The 19,438-nt window shown below is 35.7% G+C and overlaps 1 protein-coding gene across 1 annotated transcript; it reads left to right on the top strand.

Annotated features, from left to right (window-relative positions):
- The first annotated feature begins 14,984 nt into the window (after nucleotides 1–14,984).
- LOC136821952 (uncharacterized) lies at nucleotides 14,985–18,939 on the top strand. Its single transcript, XM_067078172.1, has 2 exons — nucleotides 14,985–15,142; nucleotides 17,429–18,939. The coding sequence occupies exon 2, from the start codon at nucleotides 17,443–17,445 to the stop codon at nucleotides 18,541–18,543; it is 1,101 nt and encodes a 366-aa protein (XP_066934273.1). The 5' UTR covers nucleotides 14,985–15,142; nucleotides 17,429–17,442; the 3' UTR covers nucleotides 18,544–18,939.
- The last annotated feature ends 499 nt before the right edge of the window (nucleotides 18,940–19,438 follow it).

Below are 19,438 nucleotides of genomic sequence, written 5' to 3'. Positions count from 1 at the left end.
CTTTAGCTTGAGTTAATAAGCTGTACACTGCGTAGGGTATGGTGAAAAGTATAAAACAAGCTGGTACAAGGATACTTATCAGGCTGACTTTTCGTCGAATTTCCACCACTTGAGATCGCTGCACATAGTATATGACCAAGGAATAGAGTATTGTCAGAGAAACAGCTGCCCCGATGATACAATAAGCTAAGATCTTTTCTTTGTTGTACATATCGACACTTCTTATTTGGATCTCCACCGCCATTGAATTGTTGTTACACCAGAGGGCTGTAGAATTTGATTGTAATGTTTTGTTTGGTAAGCGGGACAGTGTCGATGTATTGTTGCTGAATGGAATGGAAGACTTTATTTGGCTCTCAACTTTTTGAACTCCTTGTTCAAGTTTTTGTTGTGAATGTAAGGGATCTGTTGAGTTTGTTTTTGGGGAATTTTGACTTGATTGATAAAAAAATTGAAAAATGGCCAATCCGCTAATTGATAACACCCAGACAAGGAATATGGACCAATATATTCTCTTTGGTGTCGCAATGACTCTATGTTTCAACGGTTTAGCGACTGCCACTAATCTATCTGTGCCGATGAGCAAAAGATGAAGAGTTGAGGCTAGCATGAAGAAAAGACGTACATTGAAGAGTATGTCTGAGTTTGACTGTATTATGCGTAGTGCGTTCAAAAGGCCGTTCAAAGCTCCATATAATAAGTCGGCCATTGATAAACTCATAAGCAATCTATCAAAGTTTGTCTTTTCCTTTTTCCGCTTGATGAGAACTATCTCAATAATGTTAAGTATTGCAACTACTATTGAAATGGATGTCTCTATGCCCAGAAGGTTCTTCATTGCCGGAGTCATCACCCAGTTTTGACTGTTGTTGCACTTCATCTTGAGGAAGAAGACTGAAAATAATTTTAGGGAAATATTTTTAAATTGTCCTGAGAGTTGTCTATGAGGGTTACTGGAGAAAGTAACTATAGAATTCTTCGGAGTTTTTGATTTTTCTTAAAAAGCGATGCATTGTGGGATTGTTTCGAGTGTATTACAATAGAAATCTCTTAGAAAATTCCTTGAGGAAGTTCTATTATAATACATTCGAAACAATCCCACAATGCATCGCTTTTTTTAGAAAAATCAAAAACTCCGATAAGGTCTATTGAATAGATCGACCGTAAGGTGAAGCATTCGTTTGCGAAATGGGCCATTGGACATGGACGAACTTTTCCAGGGGGTAATCCGAGACGAATTTCCAGGAGGTCTAAAGAAATGGACGAACTTTTCCATTAGGATTCATCGTATCGAATTTTTTGTCAATAATTCATATCTCGTCAAAAGAGTTTATCGAATAAATTATCGCATAATCGAATATTCTATTGCATAAGTCAGCTACGGCGTTCCATACTGATTGACCCGATTCTTTAAGAATTGACACAAAGATACTCACAAATATTCGGTCGCCATTGACACTGGTCGCAAACTTTTCTTCCAAATATTAAATTCAATCAAATCAATTACACTGTCCAAAGATACAACCAAGAAGTTTTATAACGTAACATTTAAAACTTCATTTTTGGTTTAAAAACGCCGGCTTTAATACGGTTCATCCGAAATGATCTTTTCCAGTGTTTTGTACCTTTATAGTTCTATTTATTTGTTTTTATTTCGTAGGAAGTCTTTTCGCCGTGTCAATTCAAGACAGCCTTAAGTCCATTTTTTCCATTTTGAGATAATTGACTTTAAAGGTTGAGATGTGTTGGACTTAAGGCTACACATTTTATGTCAATGCTTCATAGAAAATAAAATTTTCACTAAAATTTAGGACTTAAGGCTGTTTATGGTTGATATATTATGGAACTTTCTAAATTCTTATTTTTTTTGAATTGCAAAATACACCTCTTTCCCATTAGAATTCTGTGGACTTAAGGCCGTTTTTGGAAAGCGTGCATGCTAAAATAGGGGGTTATGGTCTTAAGTCAATTTTCGAAAAAATGGACTTAAGTCTGTCTTGAATTGACACGGCGTTTTGTTAATTCTTCTAATGAAAGACTAAGTTTATTATTTTAAAGTTCATTTTAAGAACCAAAAAACAGTCGCAATAAAAAACGATATATCATCTCCTCCAGGAAGGGACGGGGGCGGTCGATACTAAAATTTAGGACATCATGATGTTTAGTGACGTGGTGGAATACCCAAATAACATATAAACCCTTTAGTACCATGGGCTAATAAAATACCAAAAAGGTGGTATCCAAACTTAAATTTGAGAATGTATTTTAATAAATTGGTACTAATAATTTTATGAATTTTTTTTCAGAATTCTTCGTGATTTATTCAGAATTATTGCAATTTTTCTAAATCAAGAAAATTTCCCAAGCTCAATTATTTTTGCATCCAGTCAAATGTTTTTAATGTTTGCTTAATTCATAAAGAATCGTTGTTTGAAAGTATCAATTTTTGAAAAACAAGGAATATTCAGTTACAAATATCAGCACTCTTGAGAAAAATGGTCCCGAGAATACAAAATTTGTCCTGAAAATACCAAAATTAGATGGTCTCTGTGTCAAAATGTCCCTAAAAATTTTTAGCAAATGGGTGCTAAAATATCAATTATCTAAAATGGGGTGGTTGTATGCAAGAAATTCTTGAAAATCTTTTTAGTACTCATACATGTCCAGGATTTTAGTACCGACCCCCTTCTTCAAACGCAGAAAAACAAAGATGGTACGGGCATAAAAACACCTTCAAATAATAAAAACAAAATGCCACAAAATTCGGGATATTGAGTCAAACTTCTTCAAGGGACAAAATAGTCCGTTCGAGTTAAAGAGATTCATAATGAAATCTTCGCGGTGAAAACGAATTCGTTCGGGTGAAGGAGACGTTCGAGTAATATAGAGGTTCATATTATACACACACTAATACCAAAATTGAAGATTGAAAATGTGTGGATATCCCCCAAGCTCTGTGGAATCGAGTAACATTTTACCAAAGAAAAGCATCTTCTGCCCCATAAAGAGAAATACCAAAATTATTCTAACCAAAGAGAGGCTTTAAGCAGTTGCATGGTATTCTGATAAGAGAATCCGTGATGTTGCAACCAAACGAAATGACTCTGCCATTTTAGCTATAACGTGTAATTATTGCAAAGGATGCTCATTATCATTTCCCCTGTTACCGAGAGTACACACGAGAGCCATCCTGCTCTATCAACACGGATTTTGATGCAGAAGAACCAGAGTCAGACATGACGAAGTAGTCGATTTTTTAAGCGAATTGAGTGAAAAACCAGATATTATCCCTTTGACTACAATACAGGACTTGGTAAAATCAGAATCTTTGAAGTATTTTAAAAAGAAGTATTCAAAGTAAAAGTGAAAACTTTTCATTTATCAAGTATAAAAACACATACTTAGTTTATCCTAAGTCAATGCAACAGGAAGACATAATATTTTGAAACTTTTTGAAGCGAAGGAGATCATTAACGTATCAAAGCAACGTATCATCAGGGAGGAAATCAAGGCTATCAAATCAAAAATATCGTGGCCACCAACCCCAAAATGACCTTGATATGTGGAATTTTTCCAATCCTACAAATTTGGACTTGTTTCTTACAATGATTCTGAATGGCAAAGAAGATAAAGAGCCGACAGACCGTGTGATACGATTGAAATCCTTGTTTGGACAAGATACTTGCTACGCAGGTATTTATTTAAAGAGTAATAATTATGCTCCTTTTTTGAAACATATCTCTTGATCGGTCTAGCTCACCTAAATATACCTTTTCAACGAAAAATCCATTGGTTTTTAACATTCTTATCTCAATTTAGTTCATAATGGAATGATGTTAACCCCAAAAAGTGTATTGGTCCCGTGCCAGATCAAAGACCTCACAAATAATTAGGAGCTGATAACCACGACAAACAAGCTTGGTCATGGAGTGTCTTACTCTACATTGCAAGAGATAATGACCGAGGGAGGGGGGGTCAGTGTACTAGAAGGCGGCATGTATGTGTACTACAAGGTATTTTTCAAAACTTGACACCCACCCACCCCTGAAATACACCATACTACATGGAAAAATCCCAAAACCACCCCATACCCCTTTTACTACCGGGTAGTACCTGGAAAAAAACCAAACCCCCCCCATACCCCCCATTTACTACCGGTTACTACCTGGAAAAATCCGGAAAATAGAGAAACTTTTTTCCAAAAATCGGGAAATCGGGAAAACTTTTTTTCGGAAAATCGGGAAATTGGGAAAACTTTTTTCCAAAAATCGGAAAAACAGGAAAAATGTTTTCAAAAATCCAAAATGCGTGAGAAATCAAACTTTTCAAAAATTACGTGAGACCATGTGGAAATGCATGAGTCTCACAACCAATGCGTGAGAGTTGGCACCTCTAATGTACGAATGTTGAATGTTTGAATTCAAATGTTCGAATGTTTACATTGACTCGATAAACCTTTATTTCAGTGGGATCTGGTAGGATTTCAATTCATTCCAAGAAGTTTGGAAGAATGATCTTGGACAAACTTGGCTTGATCAATTTATAATAGAACAACTTTACATTTCTATTTTAGCAGATAATTTCTGAACCTTTTTGTTTCCACACTGTTAACATCGATTTTGGACCCAACACCTCTATTTTGGTACACAGGTAGTAAAAATCAAAATCGATTTTGGACCCAACAGCCCAATTATAGTACACAGGTAGTACATGACAAATTTTTTTCTCAAACACCCACCCACCCCAGGATACATGCCACCTTCTGGTACACTGACCCCCCCCCCCCCTGACCGAAGTTGCCTACAGTAAAGCGGAAAATCTGAATGAGAACGAAGAAATCCTATCCGAGAACTGCTCACCAAGAATCTTCTCAATCCTCGTGGAAGACAACATTGACAAACTCGAAGAAACAACTTCAGGTAACACACTAGTTCACTGTCCTTTACTGTTTCCTTTTGGTTTACTGTTTTGGAAATTGATGTTTTTTGTATTTTCTGTTTTCCAGGTCTTGGTACGACACACAAAGCCAATTCGATCATTATCCAACCAAAACCAGCTGAACAAGAAAATGAATCAGAATTTTCTTATCTTTCGTCTGGTCGAATAGTTCCACCTCCTTCCAAAAGTAAACGCAGGTTAGTTTCATATTTAATTAAATCATCGTTATCTTGAATATTGGTCATTCTATCATTAATCTGAGATGGTTTTAGTGCAAAATGAAAAATATTCATAAAAGTTTTCTCCTTATTAACAGGTCATTCAAAGCTCAACAAGTCAACATTGGGGGATACAAACACGGTAAAAGATTTGGGCCAGAAAAGAAACCTGCTCAAGAAGAGAGCTTTGCGAGTGACATACTGTTTGCAGATCAACGATTCCTTTACACCATGTGGGTAATCTTACGAAGTCACGATACTGATTATAAAATTCCAAGTTGGACAGGGTTCTTCATCAACCTAAGTGACAACATACCGATTAGAGCGAGTAACATTGGTTATCTAGATTGTCTCGATGCACCATCCACAGAAATGTCCACAGTTTATTACATGATGGAGAGGTCCCTCAGAATCAAAGATCAACTGAAACTGAAGTCTATCGTTTGTGTATATGATCAAGCTATTTACGCTAAGGTAAGACCTTGCTAATTCTAAACAAATAGACTAAAATTTTTTCAACGCCAAAAGTCTTTCTCAAAAAGAATTTTCCTTTATATTGATATACTATGACTTAACATAAAAAGCTTCGTTCATCTTGGTTTTAAGGTGTACCAAATCAAGTGCAAGTATCCTGAAAAGATCAAAGATCTGTTATAATGATGAGAACCTTTCATGTAATCCTGACATTTCTGGCTGTAATCACTTCAAGATTCAAGGATGCTGGGTTAAGAGATATCTTTGTCCAAAGTGGTGTTGTTGGCGAAGGTTCAATCGAAAGCATGTTCACTGGAACAAGAGCTTATAAGCGTGCTGTTAGATCGTACAAGCTAATGTATGAAGCAATATCCCAGCTACTCCTGAAAGAATTCGAAAACGCTTATCCTGTAACAGCCAAAGAAATGCAGACATACCTGGAACAATCGAAAGACGAATCGAATTTCAACACAATGGCTTCCAGTGAGACAATGGTAAGGTACTGCAACGATCTAGCAGAATTCAAGGACGAGATTGGGCAGCAAAACGATTTAAAAACCTTTCTGGTTAAGCTTTCTGGATAGCACAGAAACGTTATTGAATTTGATTTATGCCACTAGAGCTGGAGATTGGAACCTGTATGTCGAGACCATTAAGAGCACATTACCGTGGTTCTTCGCATACGACAGAACTAACTACAGTCGATACTTGACAGTTCATCATCAAGACCTCCTGTCCCTCAAAAAAGATTTTCCTAAAATCCATGCTGAATTCGAAAAAGGAAACTTCTCGAATCAAATTTCAGAGAAAAATCCATTTGGTCGAAGTGAAGCTGACAAGGTGACCGAGACAACCATCAACAGAGATACCAAAACACCTGGTGGAACAACAGGTAGAGTAAAAACCTCTTATTTAATCTGATACATGACTTGTCTAGGTCTATCAATCCCTTGCGACTCTTCTGACGAACTCTACCCATCTCAGATAGTCTATTGTGTTGCATGATGCAGTGAGCAGTGGTAATCTTATGTCGGCTTCTGATTCAATCGGACGATCTCCTTTGGTGATAACAGCTGAGCCAAGTCTGAATTAACCAAAATGAAAAGAAGCTTCTTTATGTTAGGTAATATGAAAATGTCTTATTTTCATTGACCACTCAAACCTGTATATTTCTTTTTAGGCTTTAGCACCAACCATGGAGCAGTGCAAAGATGGACATACACAGCTGCTTACAGGGCAAGTGCAAGAAAGAATCTTCAGCAGTTCCTCACGTTTCGTGTTATCTCGAAACATCCTGATCTGTATCCATCAAGAATCGCAAAAGAGTGGTTCAATTCAGCGAGCAAAGCGCTATCTTTGGCAAAATTGCAATAATTCACCAGACACGATCACTCGACCTGAAAGAAGTTTTCCACTATCCGTTGGGACCAGTACCTTGGTCTTTATCGAGCAGTACTGGCGAGCTGGTCAAATCTAACAAAGCCACATTCATGCACGAAATCGAAAAAGAAACAACACCTCAACAAGTGCACCCGAAGCCATATTCAACAATCATCGACGGAATGTCACTTGTTAGGAAGCAAAAAACCAAGGGCAAGACGTACCAACAGTTTGAAGATGAAACGATGTAGTCCATCATCGAACACAACCCTGCATCCCAAAGAATTGATTTAGTTTTCGATGTATATTTGGACTCATCTATCAAGAATGCTGAAAGAGTTCACCGTGCTGTTGGTAAACTGCAATTCAAAAAGATCATTGGAAGTCAGTTGATCAAACAATGGGGTGCCTTCCTGTCGAGTGGCAACAACAAAAAAGCTTTGATCGAGTACCTTGTCAAGCAATGGGACCAATATGATGTGGGCGATCGAATCATTTACGTTGCATACGAAGGCATATGTATAAAGCTGATGTCCAATCTCACAGCTGAAAATGTGCCAGAGCTATCATGCGACCATGAAGAGGCCGACACCCGCATGCTTCTTCATGCTAACCACATGAGTCAAGCTGGATTCTGGAACATCATCATACATACCCCGGATACAGATGTTTTTTTTGATTGCCATCGCAGCATCGACAGAAATCCAGTCGAACATGTTCATCCGAACAGGGACAAAGGAAAAAGCCCAAACAATTTCCATTCAGAGAATAAGATCCTCCCTGAAGAAACGTTTCCCTGATCAAGACCTAGATCTGCTATGTCAAGCTCTTCTAGGGATTCACGCTTTCACTGGCTGCGATACAGTTAGCGCCTTTTCTGGTAAAGGAAAGGCCAAACCATTTAAATTAATGGCGAAGAAGAAAGAGTATGTGGAACTATTTTCACGCTTGGGAGAAACCCCTGACGTATCTGAAGATATGCACGAAAACATCCAAAAGTTTGTTTGCGACATGTACGGTCATGCCGAGGATAGCAGCACTGATGACGTCAGGTATAAGCTCTATACAGCAAAACAAGGTCAAGCTGAGGCGAAATCTCTACCCCCCCCTGCTCCGATAGCTTGAGGCTTCATACAATGAGAACAGCTTACCAAATCTACGTATGGAGATCGTGTTTGAAGAATCGTCAAAATTTACCACATCCTGCTAACTTTGGTTGGAAAGAACATGACGATGGTAATCTTGAGATAAGATGGAATACTGTTCTTCCAGCTCCAGAAGAAATCTTGGAACTGATGTTTTGTAGCTGCACGAAGCAGTGTGTAGCTGGAAAGTGCCCTTGCATTGACAACGGTCTTTTCTGCACAGACGCTTGCAAAAAGAAAAATTGCGATAACTTCCCTGACGAAGATGTTGTCGACCTGAATGAGTATGTTGATGAGGAGGAGTTTGATGAAAACAATGAAGACTTTGGATTTTTTCGAGCCCCTTTGAAGTTTTAGTCGAGGGTTTAATGAACTGATTTAATGTAGAACTGTTGTATAGTTTGAAATAGTTTATGACGAATCAAACACATTGTCATTATTGAAGGGGTTAACCGGAAATCATATGAAAAAATGCCAACATTCGCATTTTAGATATTTTAACTACAAAATTGAGGCAGCAAAGTGTTAAAAATAGCTATTGTGTCCGCTTCATTGTGTCCGGAAATGGTGTAAAATCATTGCTTAAACTTTTCTTTGTGGAACTTTATGGATAAACGATTTAACACAACTCATAATATTCGTATTTCAGGGATTTAATATGGAAAATTTAGAAGTAAGGCTAAAATGGGTCAAAAATGGTCATTTTCCGGGTTTTTTCGCCTTTTTTGGTCCGGAAACCACCTGAAATGGTCCAAAATCATTGCTTTACCTTTTCTTTACAAAAGTTTATGGATAAACGATTTCACACAACTCATAATATTCGTATTTCAGGGACCAAATATGACAGTAAGGCTAAAATGGGACAAAAAATGGTCATTTTCCGGAGTTTTTCCCCGTTTTTTGGTCCGGACACCCCACCAGTCGGACCCAAACCTGCCATTTTTCTCATATTTCTAATATATTTATGTAAAGAAACCCAAATAACACTGAAATGTGATAATTAACTAAGGAAATAAGTCCAAAAAATGCAAAAAACGGCTAAAATTCCGGTTTTTTCGGTAATTTTCTCCGGTACGAACCCCCTAGAAATTTTTTTTTTAATTTTTCTTTCAGTTTTTATACCTCGATTTTCATCAGCATTTCATGCTCTTTCCGCTGGATAACCATCAGATTTTGAACATTTTCAAGAAAATATTTTTTTGCCCAGCCACCTGATGACGTCATCTGGCAGGTGGCCAGGTGGCAAAATTTGGTGTTACTGTTTAAAATTAAGTTTTAGACCCTCTAAGGATCATCTCTGCCAAATTTCATGCTTTTATCACCATCTGAAGTATTCTTACGTTTTTATGAGCTAACAGACCTCACTATTGGAAAAATCATTTCCATACCTTAAACGGGACAGACGGTTAACGAACTAAAATCAGTTTCTTAATCCCACTCAATTTTCTGAGACTTGAGAACAATGGTATTTAAAATCCCCAGCCATAAAGAATATTGGAATATCAATCCCCACCGAGTTTCCGTTCGTTATTTTTACCCCCACTGGCCGAAAAAATCTTACCAGGCCTGTGAGAAGGAGGTGCTGTAAAAGTTGAAAAGCTAAAAGCTAAAAGCTAAAAGTTAACACTAAAAGTTTATTAATTAATAAATGAAGTTCTAATGAATTTTTTCATAAAAAATTCTCTTTGATCAGAAGTTTTCGACAAACGTCATATACCTTTTATTGATTATTTACAGGTCTGTTGTTGCAGTTAATTTTTATCAATTCGAAACCGCACTCTGCTTTCGAGCAAAACACCATTTTGAAATCTTGTGAAAATTAACCGACGGTTTTTCTCTAATCAATATTCGATCAATTTTTATTATCATCTTCAATTAACACTTTCAAGTTATCGTTTGATAAAGTAACCGCTCAAGCTAAGGCTTAAAGTGCAGATCTAGGGGATGTCAAGTGACATAGTCCCAAAAAATATGAAAAGTTGTGAAACAGGCTTTGTTATTCGTTTCTTGATACAAAGTCCTTTCCTCACGCGTACGACAGCGCAAAACGCAAACTTATAACAAAATTAACTTCTCAGCAGTTTTTACGACCCAATAATCGAAAAACATAACTAATAGCCCCGACCTTTATAGCCTAGTTTAATTGATCTTTCTACGCAGTGTATTGTCGTGTGTTGATTTAGAGCTTAAAGAGGGCGTCCTCTATCTGGTGATTACGGTTCACAGCAATATAGCTATAATTTAGGCGTACAACAAACTTTCGTAAGCAGAAACTCTCGCGAGGTCAAAAATTCGCGAAATTTACGACATTTACTTTCGCGAATTCAAGGAAAAAAATTTTTTTCGCGAGCATAAACTTGGATGATCAAAATGAAAATTCCCACCATAAAATGGCTTAAAAGTGAAGTAAATAATCCTTGAATTTGATTAAAACTGGTGTTCTATGAATTCAATGACGCTTTTAAAGCATAAAAATGCAACAATTACTAATTTTGATTTTGATTTGGAAGCTTTATCGACGATATATTTTAGCCTTGCCCAGAAGCATCTGCTATCTCAGGATATGGTGATAGTTTTGTTAGGAACAAAATTAGAAAAAATATTGAGAATATATTGAGTGAGAAGGGCGACGCGATCTTCTACATTAAGCCCCAGAAAGGAAGTGTCCCAATCAATGGCATTAAGGGCAAGCACGATTCCCCTCTTATCAGCACGCGAAAAAATCCCAAATTCTCCGTTCTGCGTTCATAAGCTGAAGGGAATTTGATTCGAAAGTTTATTCTAACAAAGGGTATCTGGTGGTGACAACGAGAATTGAGTGAAGGTAAAACCCCAGGTTTTAAAATTGGAGTCCGCAAAGATGAAAATAATAAGATCAATACAAGATGGGGAGCAACCAGGGCGAAGGTGGAGTAGGCTCATTACTTAGTTGATGTAACCCATATCGTGTTGTTAACTCGCCAATGTCCACTCCTTGATAATTTGTGGTATCACCAGTCCACCAGACTGATTTTCTTTCGTTAAATTCACCGAGGAAAATAGTTAAAGTAGGAGAAACATCATAAATTTTCCTGTTTGTTTCCTCCAATTTTTGTTTAAATGCAGAAAATTCTTCTGCATTTTGACTAGGAGTTCGATAGAGAAAACAAAGAAGAAGTTTTTTTGAACCAGATATAACTTCACAAACAAGGCACTCGTCAAGAGAAGACAACTCAGGTCTTCTCTCAACAGGAAAACCCTCCCTATAAAATAAAGACAAACACCGCCCATTTTAGAATTAGATGGGTGGTCACATCTTCAATCTCGAATCATCGGTCTTGATAGAGAAATCCAGGAATGACTCACCGACGCAGAAGATATCAAACTTATGAGCACTCAGAAAGGCAGTACTTTGAGCAATCTTTGAAAAATTATCAACCCAAGCGCTGTTTAGATTCCAGAGAGAAATTGATAGAGTGTTGTCTTTCTCTCCAGGCCCCGGGTCTGACTCAATATCTCCTTATAAGTGAAGTAGGGTAAGGTGGAAAAATATGTAAAAATACTGAACCCAAAAAAGATAGAAACGATAGGGAAGAAGATTTGAAAAAAAACCAAAACTAAAGACGAAGCGTAGACTCAGGCCCGAAACGACACGAAAAAAATTACAAGAGTTAAAGTTACCAACGTTTTTTTTTATAAGGAACCTTAACTTTGCTCTGAGCCTGGAGTTCCTTATTTTTACAGAGAATTTCAGCTTTAAAGTTCTTTATCGAGTTCCTTATTTACATAGCTGGTAAGTTTGGATAACCATTTCTTACTGTTCCTTAAAACTTGTTTTTTTATTCTCAGCCTGAGCAATTCCTAAACAATTCCTTATTTTTTGGACCATTTTCGGCCTCGAGTTCCTTATAAACGTGTTCCTTATATAAAGAAAAACGTGTACGCTCTATATTGCTGCAAGCTTATCCCCGTATCAAGATATCAAGTTGTTCGACAAACCAAATACCAAACGTTACCTTACAAAAGTATCTCCAAAAAACATATAAAGAGGAAAGCTGTAGATATACATTATAAAAAATGGTTGAAAATTCAAGGACAAAATGAGATATAAAAGCTCAATATACAAACACAATATAAGTAGTGAGAAGTAATTATAAGTAATTACTTAGATGAAAGGGCATCATAAAATAATGATTGAAGTTCGCAAAAAAGAGAGTTGCAAAAAGTTTAATAAACACAAAAAAGCCTACTGCACCTGACCCCGAGAATGTAGTTTTCTCATTTTTTACCTTTGTAGCCCTAACGATAGTTCAACTTCATAAAAAGCTGTTTCAGAGCCTACTGTTACATATTACTTATTATTTATAAACACTAAATTTTAACTTAAATTAATTTTTTCCAACGAAAATCTGAATCGAAGTTGATTATACTACCCGAATTGAAGTATTTTTTAAATAAATCTTCTCTAAATCGAAATCTATTGGAATTAAGTTATGATGGATAGGGTATTTTCTTACTCCTAATGAACAAAGAAAATGGGAAAAATAGTCCTTTTTAATATTTATTGTTCTAAGTTAGATATTTTGACGAAAATGTTTGACCTATCTTTCAGGATTAGTTGACCTACAATTTGGGGGCCTTCATAACCCGACATAAAAAGTCTGTCAAATTATATAAAACTTGTTTGTTGATGTTGACATTATGATCTTTTATGAAGTGTTCCAGACCCGCTGGGACCCCAGCCCAATCAGAAAATTTACCTAAGTTTGGAACAATATAATTTCTATCCCCATTGGGACTCCAGTAGAAATTTTTGTCCCCGCTATGGGAAAAAGTTCCACCAGGGCTGTGAGGCAGGGGTGTTGCTACATTATTCACATATTTATTTTTAACACAAAACTTTCATCCTACAAAAAAACAACTTTCTTGTCTCTTCTTTTCGTCCTTTCTTTTACTTTTTTTCATTTGTAGCACGATAAAATTAATATCTTTGTTAAATTTCTGTCAAAGTATATTATTTCTGAGGCATGAATTTCACTTAGAGCACAACAATTTGCGATGAAAACTGAAATTCCGCTCTCAACAACCGAATCTTTTCATCTACATTCAGGGGGTTAAAAAGCGAAAAAAATCCAATTTTCAGAATAACGAAATGCTCTTTAGAATATTGTTTCGGCGCAAAATAGTTCTAAAATTTGTTGTTATAATTAATCCAATTGAAAAAATATCAACTGTTTAGATATTTACTTTTACTAGATTTAAAGCCATAAAACCACAGCTACATTCTGGGGGTTACACGCTTTTTTTTTATAAGAATGGTGCTTTTTCATTTCATCATGGATATTCTTAACTTTTTGGCAAAAATCATCCAAAAATATTCTTACGGTATTCTTAGGTTAAGATCGAAATTGGCAATATACAGGTTAAAATGCATTAAAAATGACATTATTAGGTTCAGTTGCTAAATTCCATGATCATGATATTCTTACCATATTCTTAATTTTTTGGCCATTTTCATCATGGACATTCTTATAAAGTGTATTCTTATAAAAAAAAGGCGTGTATAACGAAAATAGGAGTCAACTTCAAGGACCAAAAAAATTAGCCTATCTATCAAAAGTAATTAAACTAACCCCTGGGAAAGGATTTTGGGACTTCAAAATTTTGTTGAAAACATTCAACGTTTTTTAAAATGCAAATCTACATCTTTCAGGTCTGGATTCAAATTTCACCTACATTCTCGGGGTCAGGTGTTGTACAGATATAAGAAAAAAAAGCTACTTTGTTCAAAATATTCTGTTTGTAGGACTCGATATCATTGAAAAACTTGTTTTCCTTAGACTTTAAAGGCCGCCCACTCAGCATTTTATGGTCGGACTGCATAAATTACATAAGTTTAGCCTTCAAAGCCTGTCGCCTTGAGCGCAACAAGAGTTGAAACTTTTTTCGTTAAACTGTGCAGCTTCCCTATTGTTCTTTTTTAAATAGCCAATCAGAAGAGACATTTAACTTTCTTGTACCGTGTGCAAAAAATATCAACGATAGAAAAAAGAAAAAATGTACAGCATATCTCCCCTTTATTTTGGATCAGTGGAATGGGGCAAAGCGTTCAGCGACCAAAGCGCCCGAGCCGTGTGCCTTGTTCGCCGACCATAAAATAGGGACCTTAAGCAACTAGGACGGCGACTTGAGGGAGTACGTGGAGAAAATATTAAAATCTAATGGTAAATTTTATTCGATTTTACTATGGTTTAATAGACGTGAATGGACTTTAACAAAAGCAAACTTTGGGGAAAAGTATTCTTTTATCTCCCGAGTGATTTAAATTATTAATTATTATTGTACTCTTTTATTACCGCCTTCGTCTTAGAGAGAACGTCGAAACATGTTTTTGAAGTCGCCTTGTTATTTTGAAACGTCCAGTAATTACCCAATTAAATCTAAGTATTCTCATGAGAAAAGTATATGAAAAGAATGAAATCTTTTTGTGATTCAAATGTTGATCCCAAAAGGGATTTGTTATTGTTGGATGCTACAGTTCTCACTACAACCGCCGTCCTAGGTCCCTACTGTTGAGTGGGTAGCGACCTTTAAAGGCTTGATTTATTTAATTTATGCAATAATTAATCTGCGCGCCTTGTTCGACGTCAATCAAATGTGTGGGTAGCAGCCTTAAACCATATGATAATATTGTTTTTTATTGCGACCGTTTTTTGGTTCTTAAAATGAACTTTAAAATAATAAAGTTACTCTTTCATTAGAAGAATTAACAAAAGACTTTCTACGAAACAAAAACAAATAAAAAGAACTATAAAGGTACAAAACAATGGAAAAGATCATTTCGGATGAACCGTATAAAAGCCGGCGTTTTAAAACCAAAAACAAAATTTTAAATGTTACGTTATAAAATTTCTTGGTTGTATCTTTGGACAGTGTAATTGATTTGATTGAATTTAATATTTGGTAGAAGAAAAGTTTGCGACCAATGTCGATGGCGACCGAATATTTGTGAGTATTTTTGTGTTGATTCCTAAAGAATCGGGTGAATTAGTATGGCACGCCGTACCTTGACTTACGCAATAAAATATTCGATTATGCGATAATTTATTCGATAAACTCTTTCGACGAGATAAATTATTCGACAAAAAATTCGATACGATGAATTATTCAATAAACATTTCGATTATGCGATTAAATATTCGATAAAAATTCGATGCGGTAAAACATGCAATAAAAAGTTTGATTATGCGATTAAATATTCGATAAAAATTTAAATGCGACATATCATTCGATAAAAAATTCGATGCAATAAATTATTCGATAAAAAAATTCGATCCGATAAAATATTCGTTAAAAAATTCGATACAATAAAACATTCGATGCGATGAAATATTTTCAATAAAAAATTCGATACGATAAACGATGCGATGAATCATTCGATAAATTATTCGATGAATCATCCGATCGGCCCTTCGCGATATTTAAACTTTTGGTAGAAACGGCGCTCCTAACAGGAGGAAAGGCGGAATCATTTCCGGGCAGGCAGTTTCATTAGGGCAGATCAATGTAAAATTACAGGGTCCGGAAAAAAGTAGAACATATTTCTTGTATCTTACTGAAAAAGAAATTGACCAAAATGCGCCAAACTCTTTTATGTCTTGGGATTATCATAGAAGACCAAAACGATAACTGATATTCACTCTCTAGCCACGTGCTTTAATAAGATTAACCTCCACGAGATTAAAACTCAAAATTCTCCTTATGTGGCATAAAATGGCCATTTTTAGCTGCTCTCTGGCTCATTCGCGAATTTAAATCCAAGCGAAATCTTTCAAAACTTTGACTTAAATCTAGAAAATTTCACGATTTTTTAGGTTTGCGAAATTTAATCTCGCAGAATCAAATCAAATGAAAACCTTTTTAAGCGAAGAGAAAGCGCACTGAATTTCTGCCAAAAACGTCAACCTCTCACATTTCCCGCACACGTAGGGTTGCTTGTTTCACTTGTGCACCGTTTCCACCGAAAGTATAAATACAGGTAGGGCGGATCTGATGATTCATCGAATCATTTATCGAATCATTTATCGCAGCGAACGATTTATCTCATTGAACGATTTATCGCATCAAACAACTTATCGAATGATTTATCGCATCGAATTTTTTATCGCATAATTTATCGCATCGAAAGAATTTATCGAATAAATTATCTCATAATCGAATATTTAATTGTATAATTTATCGCATCGAAAAAGATTATCGAATAAATCATCGCAAAATCGAATACTTTATCGCATAAGACAGCTACAACGTGTCATAATTAAGAGTCTGCAAAGACTTAAATGTTCTTCACTTGTTCTTAATACTTTGGTCATTGAAGCAATATGTTCTTACATAGTTTGTTCTTATAAAAAATTGTAAACTCGAAGAAAGGGAAGGTCGCCACTAATCACTTATCCTCAGTCGCCCTATTTGTCAGATGTCAACAAAAATTTGTAGAGGATAGCAAATCTTTATGACACTGTATTTAATTATCTTTCAGTATTATGAATAGATAGTCAGAGTCATTAAAACCAGACGTCTCCTCCACAAATTTGGCGCCCCTCTTGTCTACGCTACTGATATGCTGACATGTTTTCTGAGAATTATCAAACTAAGTGTTTACTTTGGGTTGAAAAATGTATAATTACGAAACACATCAACAAATCAAATCTATCTAAATCCTTCATTTTTTTTCAATTTGAAAAAAGTTCTAATTTTTAATAGCGTTTTTCGGAAAATAGAGTGAAATATCTCAGTTTGAAATTTGTTGACCGACAACGGTAAATAAAGGAGCTCCCTTATTGGGCTGTTCCAAAAGATTTCCATACAGGGGGTGGACAAACCTTTTCAGGTCAAAACAAATTTCTTGGAAATGTGTGGATACTCCCAGGAAATTTGTAAAAAATGACCTCCTGGAACTTCTCGAATTACCCCCTGGAAAAGTTCGTCCATTTTGCAGCATTTCGCAAACGAATGCTTCACCTTACGGTCGATCTATTCAATAGACCTTATCGGAGTTTTTGATTTTTCTAAAAAAGCGATGCATTGTGGGATTGTTTCGAGCTTATGACAATAGAATTCCCTCGAAGAATTCCTAAGAGATTTCTATTGTAATACACTCGAAACAATCCCACAATGCATCGCTTTTTTAGAAAAATCAAATACTCCGAAGAGTTCTATAGTTACTTTCTCCCGTAACCCCTCAGAGACAACTCTCAGGACAATTTAAAAATATTTCCCTAAAATTATTTTCAGTTTTCTTCCTCAAGATGAAGTGCAACAACAGTCAAAACTGGGTGATGACTCCGGCAATGAAGAACCTTCTGGGCATAGAGACATCCATTTCAATAGTAGTTGCAATACTTAACATTATTGAGATAGTTCTCATCAAGCGTAAAAAGGAAAAGACAAACTTTGATAGATTGCTTATGAGTTTATCAATGGCCGACTTATTATATGGAGCTTTGAACGGCCTTTTGAACGCACTCCGCATAATACAGTCAAACTCAGACATACTCTTCAATGTACGTCTTTTCTTCATGCTAGCCTCAACTCTTCATCTTTTGCTCATCGGCACAGATAGATTAGTGGCAGTCGCTAAACCGTTGAAACATAGAGTCATTGCGACACCAAAGAGAATATATTGGTCCATATTCCTTGTCTGGGTGTTATCAATTAGCGGATTGGCCATTTTTCAATTTTTTTATCAATCAAGTCAAAATTCCCCAAAAACAAACTCAACAGATCCCTTATTACATCCACAACAAAAACTTGATCATGGAGTTGTGAGATTTCGCTCATCAAAAGTTGAGAGCCAAATAAAGTCTTCCATTCCATTCAGCAACAATACATCGACACTGTCCCGCTTACCAAACAAAACATTACAATCAAATTCTACCAACCTCCGGCGGTGTAACATCAAATCCATGGCGGCACGGATTCAAAAAAGAAGCACCCATATGTACAAGAAAGAAAAGATTTTAGCTTATTGTATCATCGGGGCAGCCGTTTCTCTGACAATACTCTATTCCTTGGTCATATACTATGTGCAGCGATCTCAAGTGGTGGAAATTCGACGAAAAGTCAGCCTGATAAGTATCCTTGTACCAGCTTGTTTTATACTTTTCACCATACCCTACGCACTGTACAGCTTACTAACTCAAGCTAAAGTGGCTCTTTTGTTGAATGTTGTCATGCTTTTAAACAGTGGTGTCAACTCAGTTCTCTATTTCTTCAAAAACAAGTTTCAAACTTGTACAGGAGTGCGATCTGTGTCACACGTACACGTAAAACGACGGACCCTATCAAAAACAGCAAGTAGTAGCCTGACTACAATTACAAAGGAACAATTGCAAGACTCTCGAGTGTAAATTGCTTTCATGATCCAAGTTATTTAATCATTGGAATTATACATAGTAAAAATATTTCTTAATCCTCTATTTGCCCCAAAGGGTTAGAATCGACTACAAAAAAAAAATTTAAAAACCGATTTAAGACCTAATTTTTAAAGATTTCCTTTTAAAATTAAGTCATATCGTTTGCTTACTCATCAATTTTAATTTACAAGCTTTTTCGCATTGGATTGACACGGATATGGAGCAATATTGGTCAGAAAGAGGAAAAGAAGAACATTTTTTGCTTATATCAGCATAATATAACAATAAGAAGACACTGTCCCGATAAGAAATATGTGTCTGATATGAAACGAGAACACTTATGTAAAAAGAAAACCTTTAAGAGTATACGTGCAAATTCTTGCTCATTATTTCTGAAGTATTAAAATTCAACCATGATCAAATTTCGACTGCGGATATGACATTTGAATTCATAAAAGTATCTAAATATTGTTTAATGTAAAATATTGTAAAATGATGACGTCATCAATATTTGTTAATTTTCATTTCAGTATTGATTTTAACGGTAAATCCTCAAATCACAAACCCGGCAAGTATATTAAGATTTTTTATCTTTTAGAATTTTCAAGAAGAATCTCTCTTATTGGTTCCGACTTTTTCCGATAGGTGGAAATTTTGGGGTCATCGCATTAATTATCAATCTTTTAAAGTATACAGTTATCAAATTTGAGAGAGATTTGGGCAGGAGTTCAGCGATAATGACTGTGTACATATATTTTAATAAAAAATTGTACATATTTTTTAATCATGATTGTTCTTCAAGTTTTGGACAATCTATTTATTAACAACTATTGTCTCTGAAAAAGAAAACCTATTTATTTAACCAAAATATCATTGACGTTGGCGTGTT

Source organism: Clytia hemisphaerica, unplaced genomic scaffold (genome assembly GCF_902728285.1).
Source record: "Clytia hemisphaerica strain Z4C2 unplaced genomic scaffold, Clytia hemisphaerica genome assembly, whole genome shotgun sequence".
NCBI lineage: Eukaryota > Metazoa > Cnidaria > Hydrozoa > Leptothecata > Clytiidae > Clytia > Clytia hemisphaerica.
Note: the sequence above shows the minus strand (reverse complement) of the source record. Positions and strands in the feature narration are given on the sequence as shown.